At 36.1% G+C, this 21,321-nt stretch overlaps 1 protein-coding gene across 1 annotated transcript in view; it reads left to right on the top strand.

Annotated features, from left to right (window-relative positions):
- KIAA0319L (KIAA0319 like) overlaps positions 1 to 21,321 on the top strand; it is a 49,583-nt gene that overhangs the window by 2,447 nt on the left and 25,815 nt on the right. The window contains exons 3-5 of the mRNA XM_072420377.1: positions 13,685 to 13,851; positions 16,689 to 17,215; positions 19,716 to 19,938. Coding sequence (XP_072276478.1) covers positions 13,710 to 13,851; positions 16,689 to 17,215; positions 19,716 to 19,938 — 892 coding nt within the window. The 5' untranslated portion in view covers positions 13,685 to 13,709. The remainder of the gene's footprint in view (positions 1 to 13,684; positions 13,852 to 16,688; positions 17,216 to 19,715; positions 19,939 to 21,321) is intronic.

The raw sequence follows: 21,321 nt of genomic DNA, 5'->3' as shown, positions 1-21,321 counted from the left end.
GTTTTGGCTTTAGATACACTTTATTAAAAATAGGATCTTGCTCTGTTAATAACTCTCATTTTTTATTGAAGGGTGTGTCATTGTTAGATGATTTTTATATGTACGAGAACCCAGGTTAAAGGAAATAAATAGGGTTTGTGTATGCTCACGTTTACCTAATATTCAGTCACGTAGGAAAGAAAGTTTAATAGCAGTGTGTAAACAGGAGAGGAGGTGGAAACTCAGTGTTCCACTCAGTGAATCCAAACACTAAAATCTACACAAGAGGGTTGTACACAAATAGACTCACTTCAGACTCTGTCCAGGATCTGACTTGATTCCCATCCAATCAATTTTCAGCCAGCTGAACCTTGGAATATGGGGTCTGGTAGTCTTTGTTGAGTTCAGCAGTCGACGTAAAAGGTCAATACAGCTCATATAAACCGTGTCAATATTTTTTTGTGATGAAATCCATGAAAATGTTCAATGTTAAATTTTGCTGGATATACGCAATACTATATGTTAAATGCAACAATCTAAAAATGCTACAAACTTACATAGCCTTTTAAAAAGAAGATAATTACTAATATTTTCTTGTTGGTTCCACCATTTCCCCCATCAACATTCTAAAGATCGTTTGAGCTAGAGCCTTCGCTATGCTGTTCTTTACAAGGCATGCAGATAATGGCTGGTAGGATGGGCTGTCAGAGTGTTGTACATAGCTACTGGAAATATCACAGCCTAATACAGACCACCCCAACATTTGGAACTAAATCTCCATGATTGTAAGAACTAAAAATCAATAAATAAAAGAGGTTAACCAAGTTATATAAGGCTGAGGAGAAAAGGGTGAAATAGTACTGGATGTCCATCAGCCAGGAAATGGCAGGGGGGGGATGTGTTCTGTCTGACTTTCTGTAGCTTCCAGTGTACACTGTGAGTAGCTGACAGTGTGCAATTAGATCAGAGTAAGCAATTTCAGTGGAGGTCAAAGTTTTCAGACCTTACAGTACAATAGCCTCTAGACTGATACAACAGGTTCACATGTTCCTGTAAGCCTGGGGAGAATTCAGGTGTTGAAGGACCTTCTCAAGACACATGCCTGGCACTTACTATTGTATAACTTGTCACTAAAAAGAAGAAATGGCCGTATGGCCACAGTTGGTTTCCAGGGCTTAATAAACATATTTGTGCACATTATCAAGACTTAATGATTGCCAAAAATAGCAAGTAAGTAAAAATGGGTTTAGTTCTGCGCCTTGATGCTCCCCAGGGAATGTCCCTCTGATAGTCCTTTGTTCACTTTATATGCTCATGTTCTATTAGGTGCATTCCAGATTATCTTCCTATTACTGTTTCTGATCCAGTATTCTGAAGGCTTGGTTTATCACTGTTTAGCTCATGGACAATAAGTAAAATTCCATCTCTTCCAGCAGACATGACCCGGGTCTTCTACAACATAATCATGTAGACTCCATTCAGGTGAATGTTATTGTGTTGTGAAAGTTTACATTGTACAGTCGTGTTTCCCAGTCCTCGGTCTGGCAGAAGAGCCAAATCTAGTAGTATGAATAGACTGTTGTATGTTGGAAGAAGATATTGCACTCAGTGCAGAAAGAACAGGATGAGAATATCTCAGCCTCAGGTTTCAGCTTTTGCAAGACCTCTTAAGCCGTCTATCCTTGCCAGGCAGATGAAAAGATTAGCTTATTGGATTGGTTTCATATAACGTTGGAAGGGTCACAAAGCTTAATATAAAGGGCATCATTCTTTTCAGGTATGTTTGACATGGTTTTACCATAGCCATTACGTTTAAATAAAATGAATTCTTTGTAACTAGATCTACCTGGTTGTTTCTGATGGCTGTAAATGGCCATGTTTTCCTAATAACATGAATGTTGTTTGTGTTGATATTAGTCATCAGGAACTACATAATCATACTCTTCAGCAGGCATAGAAAAACAGTAATACTGAAAGTTGTTAACACACAGAACCGTTCTAAATTACTCAGAACTGGAATATATTTGACATGATGACATCTTTTTGGGGAAGTATTCAGTTATACACACGGCACACCCTGTCCAGTAGACTGCAGTGTGTCTGATTTAGAAAACGCAGAGTGTTGTACAATGCCTCAGTCAGTACAGTGGCGTTGTAGTTTAGGCAATGTGCTTTATTGGTTAAAGTGGTTTTTTTTTCTTTAGCTGCAAGCTTTAAAAACTCCCTAGGTTTCTTAATCAAACATTTTCAAAGCTGAAAATGAAGAGTCCAGTTTTCATAATGAGCTCTTTGGCAGTGTTTCTCAACCTTTTTAACATGGGGAACCCCTTGAAATAACTTTCATGTCTTCAGGGACCCCCTGCTATAATTAATATACCACGACTCATAGTACATTAGTGTGGTGGTCAGTTGAAGGAATACCACTGACATTGATGGCCAGTGGGAAGAATGTCACCTTTAAAGATAGCTAAAAAGATCATTGGTGTCCATGGAAACTGACCTGAAAGGCACAAACTTCTGATCGCTCAAGGAACCCCCTTTGGAGGAACCATAAGGTTTTATGGAATCCTGGTTGAACAAACCTTCTCTAGGATTCTGTTAATCAGATTTAGCTGGTTCCTTCTTGTGTCTTACCTCCTCCTATGTCTTCTACCACATCATTGGCCAGTGAAGTGTATCATGGGTCAGTAGTAAGTTATGGGGAGGGGGGGGGCACATCCAGCCTCAGAACCATGGGAGATTGTTAAGCTATACATGGTAAAGCTGGACTGACATGCAGGGACCCAATATTGCCTGCTGTTACCTACCCATAGGAACATTGGGGTGAATTAATAAAGGATTCACTTTTATCAGTGAACCGGGGTGATTCGGAGAACCTGGAATGGAGTTCTTCAAAGTCATTTGCTATTTGGCAGCAAACATTTCAAATCCTGGACCAGATCGATTCCAGGTTTGCTGGATCACCCAGCTTCACTGATAATTCTCTCCAGCCTTGGAGTGCTTTGATAAATCATGTCCCATTATATTCTTATGTCAGGTACAGATTAACTTGGTGGGTGAACTAAATTAAAGCTTTACTGGGAGACTAGCAGGTATAAGAAATGTTCCTGAGCTTTATTACTGTTTTCAGAGTATTATTCCCCAGTATGGGAGGCTCTGGTTTCCATACATGATTAGATAATTTGCAGGTGACTTTCTTGTCTCTGTCATAGTAATCATCATTGTGGGTTTGAAATTTTCATGTTTGTCATAAGCAGTTGAATTTTTTTTTTAAATCCTAAACATTGCATGTATGTGAATATACTGTAAATAGACTTGACAAAATGATTGGCTGATAGGATTGCAGATGTATAGTAATTTTTAAAGTATAATTAATATTTTAAAAGAGCCATAATAATTAGCTAATGTCAATTATTTCATTTTAACAGATTTACTAATAGTTCATTTAGTTTGATTTAGGCATATAAGAATACCCTATGTTCATTTATGTTGTTTTTTTATTTTTAAAACAACTTTTCTATTTCATTCAATTTTTTCTCTAGGAAACACTCAGTCACCTTTGTCTTGTATTGTACTTTTTTCCACGACCTGGCAAATATTTGTTTCACAGCAGCACCAAAACTGCCTCCACTTATCTGCAGTGCACAGAGCTTATCTTGGACAGCTTCTTTCAGCACTTCACTAACCACCAGTGAATTGTAACTGAGCCTGCAATGGCCTCACCACACCTGGCCATGCTATTGTTTTATACAGAAACCTGGAAAATGGTTTCATAGCAAGACATTTTTCTTAACTTTAGAAACCTCATATAATACTGAAAGTATGAAATACTTTTGAAGGGAAATTATGAATACTGTTTTCATTTAAAGTACAACTGTAAACATATGCCAGCTGTCCTGCAGCTGATGGAATGTTTTAGACTCGGATTAGTGTGTTGGCTTGGAAGAAGTCTGAATTGACAATGCGCTGTTTTAGTTGGAACGCTGGCTGACACATGCCTTGGTAACTACCATCAGTATGGCTTTGCTGCCTCTGGCATCATCTTTTAAAATGATTTCCAGAGGTAGTGCACAGAGCAGTAATCTGCAACTATTTGCTTAAAACGTTTTCCTCTTAGTGGACAGTATTTCTGTTCTGCGTGCTTTATAGTTGTATATTTGCACTGTGAGATCATCTGAAACATTGCTAGTCTCTCAAGATCTGGAGTAAGATTTGTCGGTCACTTCTGTGATGTGCAATGTTCTTTTTCTAGAAAGTAAGCTGTATCTGAAAAACTACAGTGCAAGGATCTCTTTTTTTTTTTTTTTTTTTTTTTTTTAAATCTGTGCTTTTTCCACCCCCTCTGTTGCTTCTTGAATTTTTCTGCAACAGTTATCAGAGTACCCATCGTCAGTGAGGGCAGCTCTAAAATGAGTAAGCAAAGTCTTCCCTCTACCAAGATGGCCATCTTTACATAGACACAGTGTGGAACAAGGTGTTGTAAGTCAGCAAAGCGAAAGGGAATAACTGCAGTTAGCCTGTAAGAAATGAAGCATTCTTACCAGTGTGCATATAGCTTTTGTTTCCATTTAGAGGCTTCACCATAATTTTATCTTGTTTAATTCTTTGCCGGTCTGTGGGTAAATTCATATAATTTCAGCAATCTATCTTCCTGGCTCTCATTCATTTATTATTTAACATTTACTAACAGCGCTTCTGCATATGTAATTTTGTCATCACCTGCACAATCTGCAGGGCCCAGGTTTATTTATTTTCAATTATAAAATTAGACATGCACCATTTTTTGTAGCACCACACTATGCCAGTTACTTTGGAGCATTGAAAATTAACAGAACCACAATACACTAACACGTGTGTGGTGCAGTTACACATACAACTGCAAGGGCCCTAAAAGGTACTTTCACCCCTCTGAACTCCATTCCCAGCTAGGAAGCTCTGGTGACCAGTCTCTCCAACAGGAAATTATCCCACTACACCAGTTAGAAACTAGAAACTAGAATTTCCTGATGAATAAAAAGTTGCCAGTGTCCTCATTAACATAAGCCACATAATAAAGTTGGGACCTTGCTTCAGTTTTTTTGTTAATACTTCACCCCACAATGGTAAGGATAGACACAGATCTCTATTACTGAGAAAAAGAAGATGATTGCACAGAATAAAAAACTACAGATTAATCCAGAGGCACATGTAGGCTTGTAGAATGTGACTAAGCATTTCATTAAACTCATATTAAAGCAACCTTTCCACTATCTGATTTCACACATCTGTGTGTTTTCCTGTGGGACATCTAATTTTAGGCAGCATGCCATGTAGAATGTTTTTGAATTATTACTTGCAGCATTTTTTATGCATTATATCACCAGAAGAAAATGTAATACTCCAGAAAGGCCAGTGAAAGTTTTCTTTATCTGAATGGACTTTGTCAATAAAATAAATTGGTAAAGATGAGATAAATGTTGCTTAGCCCTGAAAGGAGAGGCCTTAATTCTATAGCTTCCAACTGTTTGTCAAGTGTGTGGACTCTGCACCTAAAGGAAAGTCATGGGTTACAGATAAAAGTTCTGTTGTCAGACAGTTAGGTATTAAATACTGTTAATGTAGTTCAGTATGCTACTTGATACATCAGTGTATCTATAGATGTTACTACTACTCATAAAAAGGCTTGATATTCCCACAGACATTGCTGCTTTTCATTGTAGTAGTCTTCTGTTTGCATCCTTCAAAAAACGTATGACTTTTTGCTAAAGGGGGATTGCTAAGGTAGTAGATATAATTGTGTGTGTTCACTCCATTGTTAGGTGGAGCTGAATTAAAAACGATTTATGATATGGTCTAAAAAAGTATCAGTACACATCCTAGCATGTGATTGTGCCTAGGCACTCCAACCTTATAGCTGGATCTATCTGAGGCATGATGTCCAATTCACTTTTCTCCACCATTATTGATTTCACTAGTGTATACAAGGGGTGTTCATCATTAATGGGGAAATCATCTTCAAGGAAATCCCAGGAAATAATGGTGACTTTGACCTTTTGCTTGCCTTTTGTAGGCACAGCTTACAGAGTCAGTGACAGCTGGTTGTATGTTTGCCTAAATCTCCAACCACTAACACCATCACTGCAAGCCACATCATGGTGAGGAGCATGGCTTACACTCACAACATCTAACATATTTATATTGTTTCATGTTTATGACTTGGAGAAAAACATATTATACATTTTTCTTCTGGTGTGAAAAGTGCTGTAGGCTTATGATCATTTTTAAATGCGAACAGCATTTATTAGTTCTTCATTGAAACCACTAACATCTAATAGAAGGTTTAAAGGGTGTCTATAAAATATTTTGGAAAATCCCTGCTTCTCTCCTAGGTATAGTCCAAACAGAACATGTCAAATTCACATTTAAGCAACTTTTTGATTAGCTAAACCTCTGAAAAGGAGAAATTGTGTTAGGAACCACAGGCATTTTGTGCTTTGGTGATTAGAGTATTATTTCTATTTTAAATGATTCTCAATACATTTTAAAATGGAGTATATAAAGGCCATTAAATTTCACTATTTGGTTTCTTTTACCATATGTTGTTTTTTATTATATACAAGCCAAGATAAATGCAAAAAAATGGGAAAAATGGTGAATGCATCTCAGGAGCACGCTGTTTTTACCAGAAAGTATTCAGCTTTTAGCTTCCTTCTTCGTCTGATATACCTTTTATTAAAATATTTTCTTTTATAAACTTTTAGTAAATGTTCATATGTAATAGAAACACGTTGCAGCACAGTTAGTACAATGAGAATTAAAAAAGAGAATGGGGGATACAAGAGCACAGTTGTGCTCATAGAACCAAAACAAATGAGAAATAGAAAAAAAACAATAGTAACTGTGTGATCCATAACGGCCATTAGAGAGTGAGCTGGTCATTTTAATAGATGAACAAACCAGGTCCATCAATCAGTGGGTCCCCAATTTTGTAGAGGTACCCTGGTGTCTAAATATGGTTTTCTCCAATGTTATAGTAGTAATCTGATGGTTACAATAATGGTAATTTTTGTGTTCCGAGCAGTTGGGAGCTGTTACACTTTATGTGATGCTTTAGAGCCAATAATGAAACCTTGGCCAGTACAAATACTTTTTTGGAACATTCATAACGTTTAGATTTCTTTTTTCTTATTATTTGGGCTGTCCAGTCATGTTTATATCTGTGATGACAGCGTCTTCAAGGCATATAAAAAGGCATGTATGGAAAAACAATACAGCCGTGAAACAAATATATCATTCTAAAACCTGTGTAACTTGGTTGTATGGTTTGTTTGGATATATATTAAGTAAGCTTTGCAGAATAATATTGTGGTTTTATATATTTAGTGACCAGTACTTTCTTTTTACCTGGCTGTCATGTTGATATAAACTCTTTGATACTTGCTGAGTGACTAGGAGCCGGTACGTACATTAGGAATTCTGACTTTAATGTGGCTGAAATAATTGATACCAGGAACAGCCAGGCAATAAGTATTTTTCAAAGGAGCTCAAATGAGCCCTTGGGTAACAGTGCATTTTGCTAATAGTGCAAACTACTCCCAAAATGAAATAACAATGAGCCTAAATCAACGGGCTTCTGGGATTTGGTTGTGTAATTACTGCTTTAAATATTCAGGAGAATGAGATCTTTATGTTGTATATGTTCTTTTTTTTTCATTCTTCCTTAGCCAAATGTGGAAAGAGTTTTAGGGAACTATATATGCAAGCTGGATGTTACCTTCAGATAGTCCACTTCTAGTTAGGACTAACCACTATTTGTGCACCTTCTATTTGTAGTATCTTTCTTTAGCAATAATTGGATCCATTGTATTTAATAAACCGCTAATTCTATTTGTACAACTATTTAAAGACTAATTTCCTAGCCTTAATCAGGTTTGTGTATCCAGCATATTCCAAAGTTAGCACAGTTCATGAGAATGAAACCAGTAGACTGAAACTGATGCCAAGTTGTCTGGCACAGATCTCTTTCTCCTTAGACAGATAATCTGTTGTCCTGTGTGTATCTGCTATGGGAAGGAACTGCTGTACCAGCAGACACAGTGTACCGACTAGTGCATATTGTACTTTGTTTCATTTATTTGCATGAATATCTTTTTCTGTTTCTTTCATTATTCAAAATGGTTGCTAACTTTTTTTTATAGCTTGACTTTTAAATTTTCTATCATCCAGTTGTATTCTTGGTATTAGTTTGCTGCCCTTTTAAAGTAAAAATGGTGTTCTGATGTAGTATTTGAAAGCCTTTGTCTCAACCAAACAAAAAATTAAGATAATGTCCGAAGGGCAAGGAAAAGTATAACAAATCATGGCAACATACTCAGGCAAGGAAGGGATAATTTTATCTCCAGAATGAAATATTAGGAGAGTGTAGTCTCTTTTCTGTAAGACCCTAATCCAAGTCAGAATTATTTGAAGATGCTTAAGGTCATTTATGTAATGGCAACCTGAAGAGAAACCTTCAGACCTTAAAGCTATTTTTTTAATGTAATGTTTGTTTCAAAAGCAGAACACCAGACATATTAATTATGAATTGACTATATATTATGTATTTAGCATACTTTGACCTTATACTGTATAACGTATAAAATATATGGGGGTGGGGTGGGGGACAAGACAGTAAACTGGAATTGCCACATAAATATTGTAGATGTATGCCACCTAACAAATATATCTCATTTCTGGCATGACATAACCTCTCTGTCTTAGTTTCTCAAGGGTTTATAATTTGTCCCAGAGTGGTGATGACATAGTTTGGCAGCACCACAGCATAAATATTTCTCTGGAAGTCTCCTCCAAAATTATGACTCCGAAGTTCTGTAGTACAAAAAGTTTGTCTATTAAAAATAGTAAGCAAACCTTCAAAGAAGTGTAAAGCCCTTGGATTACCAATTTGATTTTGAGGTTTGGTAAAAAAAAAATGTAATAATAGTAATCAAGAGAAAAAGAAGCAACAGGTAATATTATAAACGATCTTGCAACACTGTGTTTGTGCTAAATGGGGATCCTTTTCTAACTCTTTGGTTTTTTAATAGGCGATATGGTTTGTAATGCCGAGCCTTACTGTGACCCCCAGTAGTTCATATTCTAAAACTCAGGACACAGGATTTCCTCTGTACTCTCGTGAGCTTCCTTTTTAGTGTCACTTCCTGCCCTGACCTCATATCTTGGGGAAGCACCTTCCAGGGATAAATTAACACTACCCTTGCACTGAAGGGGTAAAATGCTTGTTTAAGTCCTAAGGAATAATAAAGAGGACTTACCTCTCTCGGTAGCTGACCTGCTCTTTTCCTTGACACTCCAGGTTGTGAGTGGACTAACAAAGGATGCATAACAATCCTGCATTGTGGGATGTGACATCAAAGCCTGCAACCTCTGAACATGGCACCTTGGACAAGAGGCTATAGAAGAGTAGGCCTGTGAGTGTTTACTCACATTCTCATAAGTTTTGTTATAAGCACATCAATAACACTGGGGGAAAATTTTGAACAAATTGTTTGTTGACTTCAATTTTTAAGCCTATTTACACTAAAATATGTATGCTGATTATGAAAGTGCAGTTAGTTTTTCTTTGATCATGTGAAGTTTTTTCTCTACAGCTTATATTATTGTGATTACTGTGGCGTGGATTTGTATGGGCTATTCATTTACACGCAAGACAGTGTGGTCAGAGGTTGTGCACTGCTCTACGTAGTGAATAAGCAAAATTTATTTTTCTACTTTCACATCTATTTTCTTTCATTCAGATCATGTCTGGCTCTGCCGTTTCTCGTCGTAAGTGCCTAAACAACCCTGATTCATTTTGGTATATCTGTGGCAGTTTCACCATTCCCAGTCAAAGGGCGAACATCAGCACATTTGTACAGCAAGCCTATTTGACATATTTCAAAGTTAAACTTGGTGATCAAGATAAGTCTTGGGCCCCTCATAAAGTGTGAAAATAGTGTGTTCAGGGTTTACGGATGTGGATAAAGGGAACACGTGATAAGATGCCATTTGGTATATCTATGGTTTGTCGAGAGCCAGGAGATCATTTCAGTGACTGTTAATTTTGTATAGTAAAAACTTCAGGATATAACAAAAAAAATAAATAAATGTGACATAGAGTATCCTAGTCTACGGTCGGCTATTCGCCCAGTGCCGGTTTTGGTTACACTACCTTCTCTTGAAGAACAGGATTATGGTGATGAACTAGGTGACAACAATGATGAAGAGTTTGAAATTGAAGAGGACTTTTTTGGTAAGGGATTAGATCAGCATGAGTTGAGTGATTTGGCACGTGATTTGGGACTATCGAAGAAAGCGTCAGAACTCCTATAATCAAGACTGAGTGAGAAAAACTTACTTGAAAAAGGAACAAAGGTATCGTATTTTTGAACCAGAGAAATTGCATTTCTGCAGTACTTTAGAACTGAAAGTGGCTTTGTGTATTGCCATAACATACCTGGTTTAATGGAGGAATTGGGAATTCCAATCAATAACTCTCAATCAATAATAGTGACTATTCATCAATAGCTCAAAGCGGAGCTTAAAGTGTGTCCTCCTTCACAATGGCAATATATTTGCGTCAGTCCCAATTTGCCATTAAGTTTCACTTGTGAAGAATATGCAGACCTAAAGAGAGTCATTATTTGTTGCAATATCACCAACACAATTGGGTTATCTGTGTTGACCTTAAAATGGTATGCTTCCTTCTTGGTCAGCAGTGCGGATACACCAAGTATCCTTGTTATCTGTTCATGTGGGACAGCAGAGCTTGTGGGAGGCATTGGGCATTGGGTGGAAAGGAATTGGCCTCCAAGATCTGCCCTAAAACCAGGTGATCCAAACATTCTACAGGAGTCACTTCTTGACAGTAAGAATATTATATTCCCGCCTCTGCACATGAACCTGGGTCTGATAAAGCAGTTCTTTAAAGATTTGCCAACTGAAGGAGACTGTTTCAAGTACCTAATTTTAACATTTCCTAGCCTGTTATTTGAAAAAAATGAAGGCCAGTGTGATTGATGATTCACAGATTCGGCAGCTCATCAAGGATGAACATTTCATCAGGACAATGTCAGAAGTAAAAAAGAAAGCTTGGTTATCATTCAAAGCCATTGTCAAGAACTTTCTTGGAAACACACAAGCAAATAATTACACAGAAATTGTCCAGAAACTCTTGGAGAGCTACAAAATGCTTGGTGGCAATGTGAGCATCAAGGTGCATTTTCTGTATAGTCATCTTTCTAACTTCCCAGTCAGTGATGAGCAAGGTGATCGATTCCACCAAGATTTAAAGGTCATGGAAGGACGGTTTTAGGGTAGATGGGATGTACATATGATCACTGACTATTGTTGGAGCATCCGGCGGGATCCTAACGCTGAACATTCCAGGAAAAGCTATAAGCAAAAATGTTTACCTTAACCGCTTACCCGAATAATTTTCAAATGTTTTACTGTGAAAAAAATGTCATAGAGTAACAATAAATCCTTTGTATCAACAAAAGAAATTGAAATAAACAGTACATTTAAGTTAATATTTCATTATTTTTTCATTGTATGTAAAATTTGTATGTTTTTTGACAAAAATGGAGGGTACCCTGTATCGAAAAAATTGGATGTGATAGCAAAAAACTGGGGTCATTTCTGGATTCATCACCCAAAAATTAGTAAAAAACAAGTTTAAGATCTAACTCAACTAAAAATGTGTTCCCCAGTGTAATACATTGAAATGCCATTTGATATTTTACATATATTCGCACTGTGCCCTGACCCTTTTACTTGGTGTGCTTAAAACAAAAAGCTGCATATTTACATAAGTAGAACAAGAGTGTGAACTATTCTGCCAAAAGTCCCATTGACTTTTCACCTACTAGGTGTGTTGGATACTTAGTCCACCTTCACACTATGGTTTTCCTTGCTGGTCCTATGTCACTGCTGTGTCCTGTTGTTACAAAAGGGATAGTTGGGGACCAGGTATCCAACCCACTTGGAAGTATAGTATATTGGCATTGGTCGTAGCTTTCTGTGAAAGCAAATTTTTAATGTGAATATTCATCCGATTTGATAAGGTGTTTTTAGTTTTTTGGAGTTTTTTTTTTTTTGGAGAGTTAGATACAGGGTCACATTAAACAAAAACATGCATGATTGATTATAAAACAAACATTTGATAAAGTCACTGTGTTAACATAATCAGTATTAAGTATGATGAAAAAAATTTATGTTCAAAGTATATGTTTGAACATAATTGATTTAAGGCTGATATGTCATATCCTAAAGAATATATGATGATCACGAGGTTAAAGGTAATAGTCGTTAATTGGAAAAATCTTCCATCAGATGAATTACTATTATCCCTCTAATTAATTACCGACCATTACCTTTAACCTAATGATCATTATATATTTTTTAGGTAATGAAATAGCCTTATTAGAAATGACCTTAAATCAATGATGTTCAAACCTATACTTTGAACATATATTTATTACATCATACTTTATCCTGATTATGTTAACCCAGTGAGTTTATCATATTTTTGTTTTATATTCAATCATGTATTAGATTGATTGTTGTTAATTGTTGTTTTTGCTAGACCTAATCATTTATACTTGCTCATATCAGTGTTCTGTATGAATAATTTGGAATTTTTATGTAATGTTTTCTATGTATATCACTATGTGTCCCTACTCTCTCCTGATGAAGCTTTAATGGTGAAACACCATCGGGCCAGAGAGGATTCCTTTCTACACTCGAAAATATTGTGAATTATTCTCTTTAACTAATGTGATTTCTCACCTAAGTATTTAGACCTGGTGTAGTAGGTAGTGGTCAAAAAAACAAGACAGAGGGCAAAGGACTAGTCATCGGTATTGTGGTTTCCTCGCAGCTGATCTTTACCCATCACTGACCACACCATGCCGTGTTTTGCACTGTCTCTTTATGGGAGCAGCTTCTTGGCAGAGGCAAGATTTAAGCCGTGCCCTCAATCTTTTACAGTAGATATACATCTGTGAGGCTATGGAAGCAGAACTGCCTAGAACTGCCTCTCACATTCAAAGAAGTGCACTACTATTTTTCTGGAGGAATTCAATACAAAAAGGTACTACTTTGGTACATTTAGGATGTTTTGATATTCCCTAAAAAATTAGGCATGAGAGCCACAATGGCAAAAAAATCATACAGCAAATTTGTAAAACTTTTAGCGTGCCTTTTTATTCCCTAATATGCATGTGGTTCATCTGTCAAAAATCATTTCAAAGCATGTATTCCTGATAGTATCATACTTTAATGTCCTGTGAAAGGTAACAACTGTAGAGTTTGCCATTTATATGTTTATCCGGAAAGAAGAAGAAAAGCACATCCTGTTAGATGTGAGTTGTGTGTTTTACATGATCTATGTTCACCTGGGACTCTCTCCATAATAACCAGCTGTTCCTTTCCCGAATGACTCAAGAGAGGTGAGGTTTGTCAGTAGGCAATCGTTAACTCCTTAATGTCCGTGGGCCTCTCAGTACTTATCTTATGGTTTAGCCATTTATAGGGCTTGCTAAATGCACTTGGGATTTATGTCCAGCACGTTGAAAAGCCAGAATAGTGAGCTTAGTAAATGCTTAAAATGTAATATTTATCAAGCGTTTTATGACCTGGTTTCATAAAATCTTGGCTGATTGTCTGTTTGTGCCTGCTCTTTTAGACACAAGACTTCCAGCGAAAACATCATGGAGAAGTATCTCAAAGGCCTGTTGCCTCTTGAATCTTTGCCGACTGTGAAACGCCCCATAGGGAGTAAGGTGACCTGTACAGCTACGCTACACTTGTTCTGCTCATTGACATGCCTGAGCGTTCTTTTCTCCAGCACAGGTAACTCTTGTATCCAGTGGTTTCTCTATGTATTCTAGAAATAGAAGAAATATCAATGTCTTTTACAGTTTGCATTCTTTTTGATTACAATGGCCATAATTTTTTAAAGCTCTCCAAGGCGGGAGAGAATACACTTTCATCAGTGGAATCTGTAGTAAGGGTAAAGGTGATTGCTGTGTAAGTGGGCATTTACTTATTTGGGGAAAGTTTTACTTTCATTATCTGGTTTGTCTCAGGAAACAAGAAAAGATTTTCTAAACGAGACACAGACAAACACAGAGGTTCAAACAGTAACCTACTCTTTGCACACATGAAAAAAAAACAAAAAACACTTTTTTAATGTTTTGTCTTGACTAAGGAACAAATAGAATCCTTGTCTGATTGCACTCATGGATTGCATTAGAAAAATTCCCTCTCATATTTTTGAGACAACCGTCACCAGACAAGATGCAAGGGAGAATATATAACATGAAAAGAGACAATAAATAGCTTTGGTACGTGGATTCTCCTATATATAGATAAATGTACACACCCCTTGAAAAATGTCAGGTTTTTGTGATTAAAAAAAAAAATTCAAAACTTTACCTTCTTTTTCCACTCTTTTTTATGTGACCTGTACAATTGAACTGAAACACACAAAAAAAAATATATATATATATATATTCATATATATATATATATATATATATTATTATATGATAATTCTTCCTATGTCACCCAATCTCGCACTGCACAGAGAGATCGGGTGACGTAGATTGGGAGAAAACTTGCCGATTTAACTGCGCATGCATGAGATCAGCAATTTTTTTTCTCTATTGATGAAAGGGCTCGGGCATGCGCAGTAGAAGCAGCCAAGAGCCTACCCGGATGCGTGACATAGGTATCCTGGGAGGCTCTGCACTCTCTTTAATTCTTGATTGCCTAGGCAATTAGGAATTAAGGGGCAGTGCTGCATTTTTGTTTTTTTTTAAAGGGTGTTGCACTTAAAAAAAAAAAAAAAAACACATTTTTTTCTTTAAATAAAAGGGTTGTCTACCCTTTATGTAAAGTATAAATTCAGAGTTTAGGTACATTTTAGGCAGAGGCTGCATAAGAATTTAAAATTATTATAAACGCCAGACTTCAGTTTTAGTTACATTTCCTTTGTCTAGGCTGTTAATCATGGCTGACATTTTTACTATTTAATGTCAGCATGTACAGGGATGTCCTTGAAAGGCAAGGTTGACTTCCCTATTACAAAATGCAGTGGCTAGCAGTGGAAATGTGATAAATAATACATTTTGCTGACAAGTACAGGAAATAACAAATGCTTGTCCTGTTATGAATGCATTTTTTATTTTGCTGTCTTTAGCCAAAGAGGAGTAAAAATGTCCTTGTTATTTCTACTCTTTTTATTAGATGTAGCGCTTAAAAGGTTAGCGCTTTTCCAGCCACAAAGAACATCCGAAATTCCAGGCACACATTCTCTGCCACTTCGCATTACCATCCATGGCATATGAAGTGTAATCAGGTCAGAGCCACCCCCAGGGAGGGGGAGGAGTGGCAGGCCTCTCTGATATGTAGATTGCCAAGTCTGATATGTACTGACAGAGAGATGGTGCTAAGCAAACCACTTGTGATGTCAACATCGCAGCCTACAGAGTTAACCTATTCTCCAAAAAAAAAGGCCTAAAATAGGGCTTCTGACTCTTAATAACTTATAGGTTGGGTTTACACCAGGAATACATTTCATTGTTGGCTGCTGACCAGAGGGTGAAATGTATTCAATTTTTTTTTATTGCCCTTAAATGTCAAAACGCAGCTTGACACACAAAAATTGTATCTCGATACACACATAATGCAGGCTTTTTTCAAAGAACTGCAACATAATTCAGTGTTGTTTACAAATAATAAATATATATAATATCTTTTTGTCCTTGCCTTTTGCTGTATTTAAAAAACGCTGCAAAATTCACACCAATGCAGCCATTGAAAAAAAAAAAAATTCTTACTAGTTCACATGTTGCAACTTAAGGTTTACAGATGAGACAGTTAAGAGATGTGTGTAACAATTATTAGTATTAGGTGAAAGAAGAACCTTTTTGTGGGATGAATTAGCCATTCAAGTAGAATAGAAACTTTTTGAACAAACTTAATGGCCTGGTCCAAAACAAGCATAGAGCAAAAAACAACAATCAGAAGAAAGTTTGAATTCATTTAGCTTTTTCTGGGTTTATGACTCAAGATATTGAAGCCATTCCAACACAATTACAGCCAGGTAACATGTTATGGAGAGGTCAGTAGCATTACCCTACATGTATCACTCTGGGCAGAATAACAAGTAGAAATTAATATATCAAGTGTTTATTAAAAAAAACTAATTGCAATAGTCAATTAAGAAAGAATTTTCTTTATTTTTCCACTACTTTTTACCTATGTACTACATGCTAAACTGGTGTCTACTCCCTTTTTCTTTAGAAGTTGATGCCATATTTAAATGTTTGCTGCTCACCGCTCCCTATACCTACAGACCCTAGCACTTGCTTAATAAAGATTTTCACAAACGTGCACACTGTATGTAGTAGAATAATATTAAACAATACAATTAGGTACCATGTAATTTCATGAACAAATATATCTCGACAAATCAGGTGTCCGTTATCTCAAATTTTCCATTAACTTCAGATGCCAATCAAATCCAGAATATTATCCGATGCAATTTACTAATTTTAGAACGTTATCCTACTCCTAACACATTTTAGTTCATATTTGAATATTAGAGAGCATAAGCTTATTGAGATGTTCTTCTTTTTATTTAAAACCACGTAAAAATGTAATTTTTTTCTTTTCTTTCTAAGATGCTGCACAAACCAATCCTGTGACTCCACAAGGAAGAATTCATTTTGGCTTTGGTTTACGGATTAGTAATAATATTGGTTCCCTTATGGTGGCAAATGGTCCCCAATCTGTGCACTCCTGCCATGAGTTTTGCTATCAGAGCCAGTCATGCAATGTGTTTTGGTTACTGAAAAACACCTGCATCCTCGCTGACTGTAGGACTCCTCATCATTGTCAACCAACTAAGATGGACTCCAGAGACTCTCTTTTAGTTTTCTTAGACAAGGAGCAAACAGCACAGACTTCACCATTTCACCATTTGTCAGATTTCCTAAGCCATGAGGCTTACTGGCCTAAGCAGTCAAATAGGCCAAGACTGAAAAGAGGGTCTCTTTTACGAGTTAAAAGACAGGAAGGTGAACTCAGTGATCCAAATCATGAAAAAAAGCAGCAAATCCCAGTGAATCCTGCTTTACAGCAAGATCCTCCTTCAAAAAAAGGGCCCAAAACTTTAATGAATATCACGTCAGGGAACCAAAAAACAGAGGTAAGGTTTTTGCACTGGAAATTCTTAAGCATTGTTGATTTAAATGGTAAATTGACCCTTAAATTATTATTAGTTTTGAGTGGAATCCAATTGTGATTACTTTTTATCTAGTGATAACTTTGAACTAGATTTTTCTTTTTTTTTCATTGCTTGCAGTGTCTGCTTTCTGTATTCACCATTAAAAAAATTGCATACCCCCTCACCTTTCCTCCTTAACCCTTCACTTGGAAAGATGAAGAAGATTCCCTTTTTAGCCTTCCTTAACCTTCCTAGCTACAGACTTGTACAAATCCAGAATTCATCACATCTGTACCTACATTGATTAAAGCCAACCTAATCTGGTAATGTGCAATAAGGATGCGCATGATGCAGAAATTCATGTAAACCAATGAGAGTTTGGCTAACTGACGTCAGTTGATTTGTGATGATTGCTTTGGGTCATACAATAATTCTTTATATTGCTTTTTAATGGCTGAAACAATGTACATATTATAAGATGATTGGATACAGGGACATACTATACACAAACCCCTCTTGTATATTGTGGTCATGGTCATCCTTTGTGTTTTATACTATGTTTTAATAATTTTTTACAGAGATTAAACATTACAAATTACATCTCTAAAACATCCAAAGTATTGCACCAACATTTTAACTCTAGACATAAAAACTATAATTTATATATATTGCTTAATAACTAAAAATAATTAAAAAACACTTTTGGGCACTAAATTAATTTTAAAACCCTGTTATAAGTGTTGTGCTGCACATAACCAGAGTTCAGAGGGCAAAGTTTTTGTAAGGACTAATCAGGTCCATTTACTACAGACAAGATTACTAACCCTGCAAAATGAGAGAGCGAGCAGCAGTGACTGGTTATTATACAGGGAGCCACTACACATGGAGAACCCAAAAAATACTTTTTGAATTTAAACAATATTTTCTCATACTGAAGTTCAGCTTTAGAAAGTATAGCAACTACAATGGATAAGGGAAATGCTTTTATATCATACTGTGACCTATAGTAATGTTTCATTTTCAATTTTTCAATGTTTTCTGTTTGCAATTTCATCAACAGTTCTTGTGAAATATTGGACTCTGGGCTAGAGAAGAAATACACTTTTTTTTGTACATAGTTTCAGTTTTTTATTGTATATTGAATTGTTTTGCGATAAGCTGTTGGTGCAGTGGAAATGCTGAAATTTTTGCCTTCTATAACCTTTTTATCTATAACTACTGGTGGTTGGTGAAGTCGCAAGGGCATACATGTGTTTGAAGTCTGAAATACATGGACCTAGAACTTGAAGGTGCCCATGTATAGAGATTCTGTTAAGTCAGCCTTCAGTGTAAGCTTTGTGTTGGCTTATCATCTTTTTTGGGTTCAAACTAAAAAAAGTGCTGGTAAGCTGAAATGAAAAATTCTCCTTAAGTATGCAGTGCACCAAAATTCCATGTTTCTGGTCAATTAAATTTTATACTGGACAGAGTATTCTATAATTTGATAATATGGTATTCTGGGAATAACCTGATCACCAAACTTTGACACAGCCTTTTAAAGAATATGTAAACCTTTAAATGAAATGTTTGCTTACACTCCCTAGGTCAGTTCTTCTTCCCAAATTTCCTAATCCTAATAGGCGAAAAACATAACTGAAAAAGAAAACAAAATTAGGATTATACTTACCTTACAGTCTTCTGCATCTCTGGGCATGATTTTGCTGTCCATATGTAAAATCAGAACAGGTGAAATCTCCATGAAAAAAATAACTCTTTCCAAAAAAAACTGTTTGCTTGAGAGATTGCTACTACGTGCCATGATTTGTCAGTTAAAAACTATATTGATATTTCTTCACTTTCACCAGTTTATAGCAAATTACTTTTAGGAAGTCCATTCCATGTTTAATTTCCATTTCCTGGATCACCCAGCTTCTTGATGAAAGTGTTTCCTCCTCAGCCTTGAAGATTTTTAATAACTCACGCCCATTATTACAGTTTTATTTCACACTATACATGAGCACACAGAATACAAAATAAGGTTTTTCAAACCTCTAGCATTTTGCAAGGGCTACAATAAATAATAATTTTTGAGCTGAACTGTTTTTTTTTTATATTTCTTAACATCAGACTTTTTGGTCCTTGTTTTTTTATTTCTGTACAGAAATACTAACTCCCCATCCTATCCTGTATATTGTATTTAAACTAGACTTACTGTTACTTTTTACTTATACACTTGTAAATTAAATTGGTAAAATGCTAATATTTATATTGTAACTATCTTCAGCAAATGCCTCATGTTAGAAATTATCAGGCAGGTAGGTATCCTTGGAAAAATGAACGGATAGGGTCTCATGAAGTATCAAACATTCTAGTTTTTTTCATGATTAGCATATATTTCTTTATATGTTAACATGAAATTCCTGTCAGTTATACAAACATAACTACAGTCTGTTTACTTTTTATGGACAATATTATACATTATATGCTTTTCTTGCTCTTCTAGCTGCATGCATCGTTAATGCCTAGCACACTGCCATTATCTGAGAGTCCCCTTACAACAAGACCATCTGCAAGTATCAATACTACCAATTTACTGCCATCTGAAGCTTTGCCAGACACTGGTAAAGAATATCCAGACACAATCACATCAGCACCTTTCTTAATACTGGGCAATGCAAGTGAACATCCTACTACGGCTCCTACAAGTACCATTACTACAACACCAGGTAAATCTTTTGCTCTTAGCATTTTTGCATATACTGAACCCAAAGTTCTGTGATCACATTTTTGATAAACCTAAACCTTTTGGTGTTGATTTTATAAATGTAATTTTCTATAATAAAATAGTGTTCCCCTTCTGGGGACATTTTTTCTTGATCTTCTTTTCCTTTGACACCATGACAAAAGCATTACCAGATATTACACGGAAAGAAGGACATAGACATCAATAGACACCAAACCTGACAGGCACCTTTGCCCTTCTTTATTCTTCTAAAGAAAAAAAACATAATGTCTAATATAGAAGACATTTCTTAGTTTGTCATAGGACGAGTGATCACCAGTACTGAAAGTGAGGGAATATAAAAATGACTAAAACAAGAATATAAAAAGAATTTCATGCACCTGTTCCTAGTGCTCTGCAGTTCAAATAGTAAGTACTTTTGTTGGAGCTGGAGAATGACCCTTACTGTGAGCAAGAGAGGAAGCAAGGATTAATCTCTGTAAAGGAGTCAAGAATAGCAGGTAAAACCCTTCCCATGTTAAAATGCTTCCCCATTCTATTCGGGATAGCGATTTTGGCTATATATAAACAGAAGACCCCCTCTGTTACAGCTGCAAGGAATGTCTTGGTGATTTTTGAGATGACATTTAAGATTAAATGTGTACAAGTACATTTATCCCAGTAATTAAATGTTGGTTCTCATTAAAAAAAACTCCTTGTGCAAAATTCCCTAAAACTGAATAGGTAATAATATGTAGATTTCAACACTTCCTGAATGCATTGTTATAAGCCCTGCATGTTTCACAAAAATTGGTTGCTTAATTGGCCAATATAAAGAAAGTCCACATCCCAATTGCCAAGGCCCACACAGACACTCACACTTCATCAGTTCCAGCATGTAAATGGTGGTCTGCTTTATTCATGAACTATAAAAAAAAATATTACTGTAACAATAAGGGCAATACAAGGAGAGTATTTACTCTGATGTATGTAGAGCTGGGTTTACAGCCAAAATGTGTTGGTTAATGGAACTGTTGGTTAATGGAGCTTTAGTTGGAGATAGTTACCTATAGCAAAGACATTGTACAACAATTAGCACAGTCATTATAGAATGAAAAAAAGGTGTAAGTGGACTGCTGAAAAGTTTAGCTCTCCTGTGTTGGTCTGTGTTTACTGAGTTAGTTACCTGGACATTGTATACCACGTTGCATTGCAAATGCTTCTGTGTTGCAGTTCTAGGTTAATTATTTTGATTACAAAAACACAAGGAAGTAAAATTTGTGACATTTTTCTTTTTACAAATGGCACCCTGGTATTAACTGTTAAAGTTTTTTTTTATTGGCTTGGTGATCCTTCCACACCCTGTTATGTTTTGATAATAATCATG

Source organism: Pyxicephalus adspersus, chromosome 1, assembly GCF_032062135.1.
Source record: "Pyxicephalus adspersus chromosome 1, UCB_Pads_2.0, whole genome shotgun sequence".
In the NCBI taxonomy this organism is placed as follows: Eukaryota; Metazoa; Chordata; class Amphibia; order Anura; family Pyxicephalidae; genus Pyxicephalus; species Pyxicephalus adspersus.
Note: the sequence above shows the minus strand (reverse complement) of the source record. Positions and strands in the feature narration are given on the sequence as shown.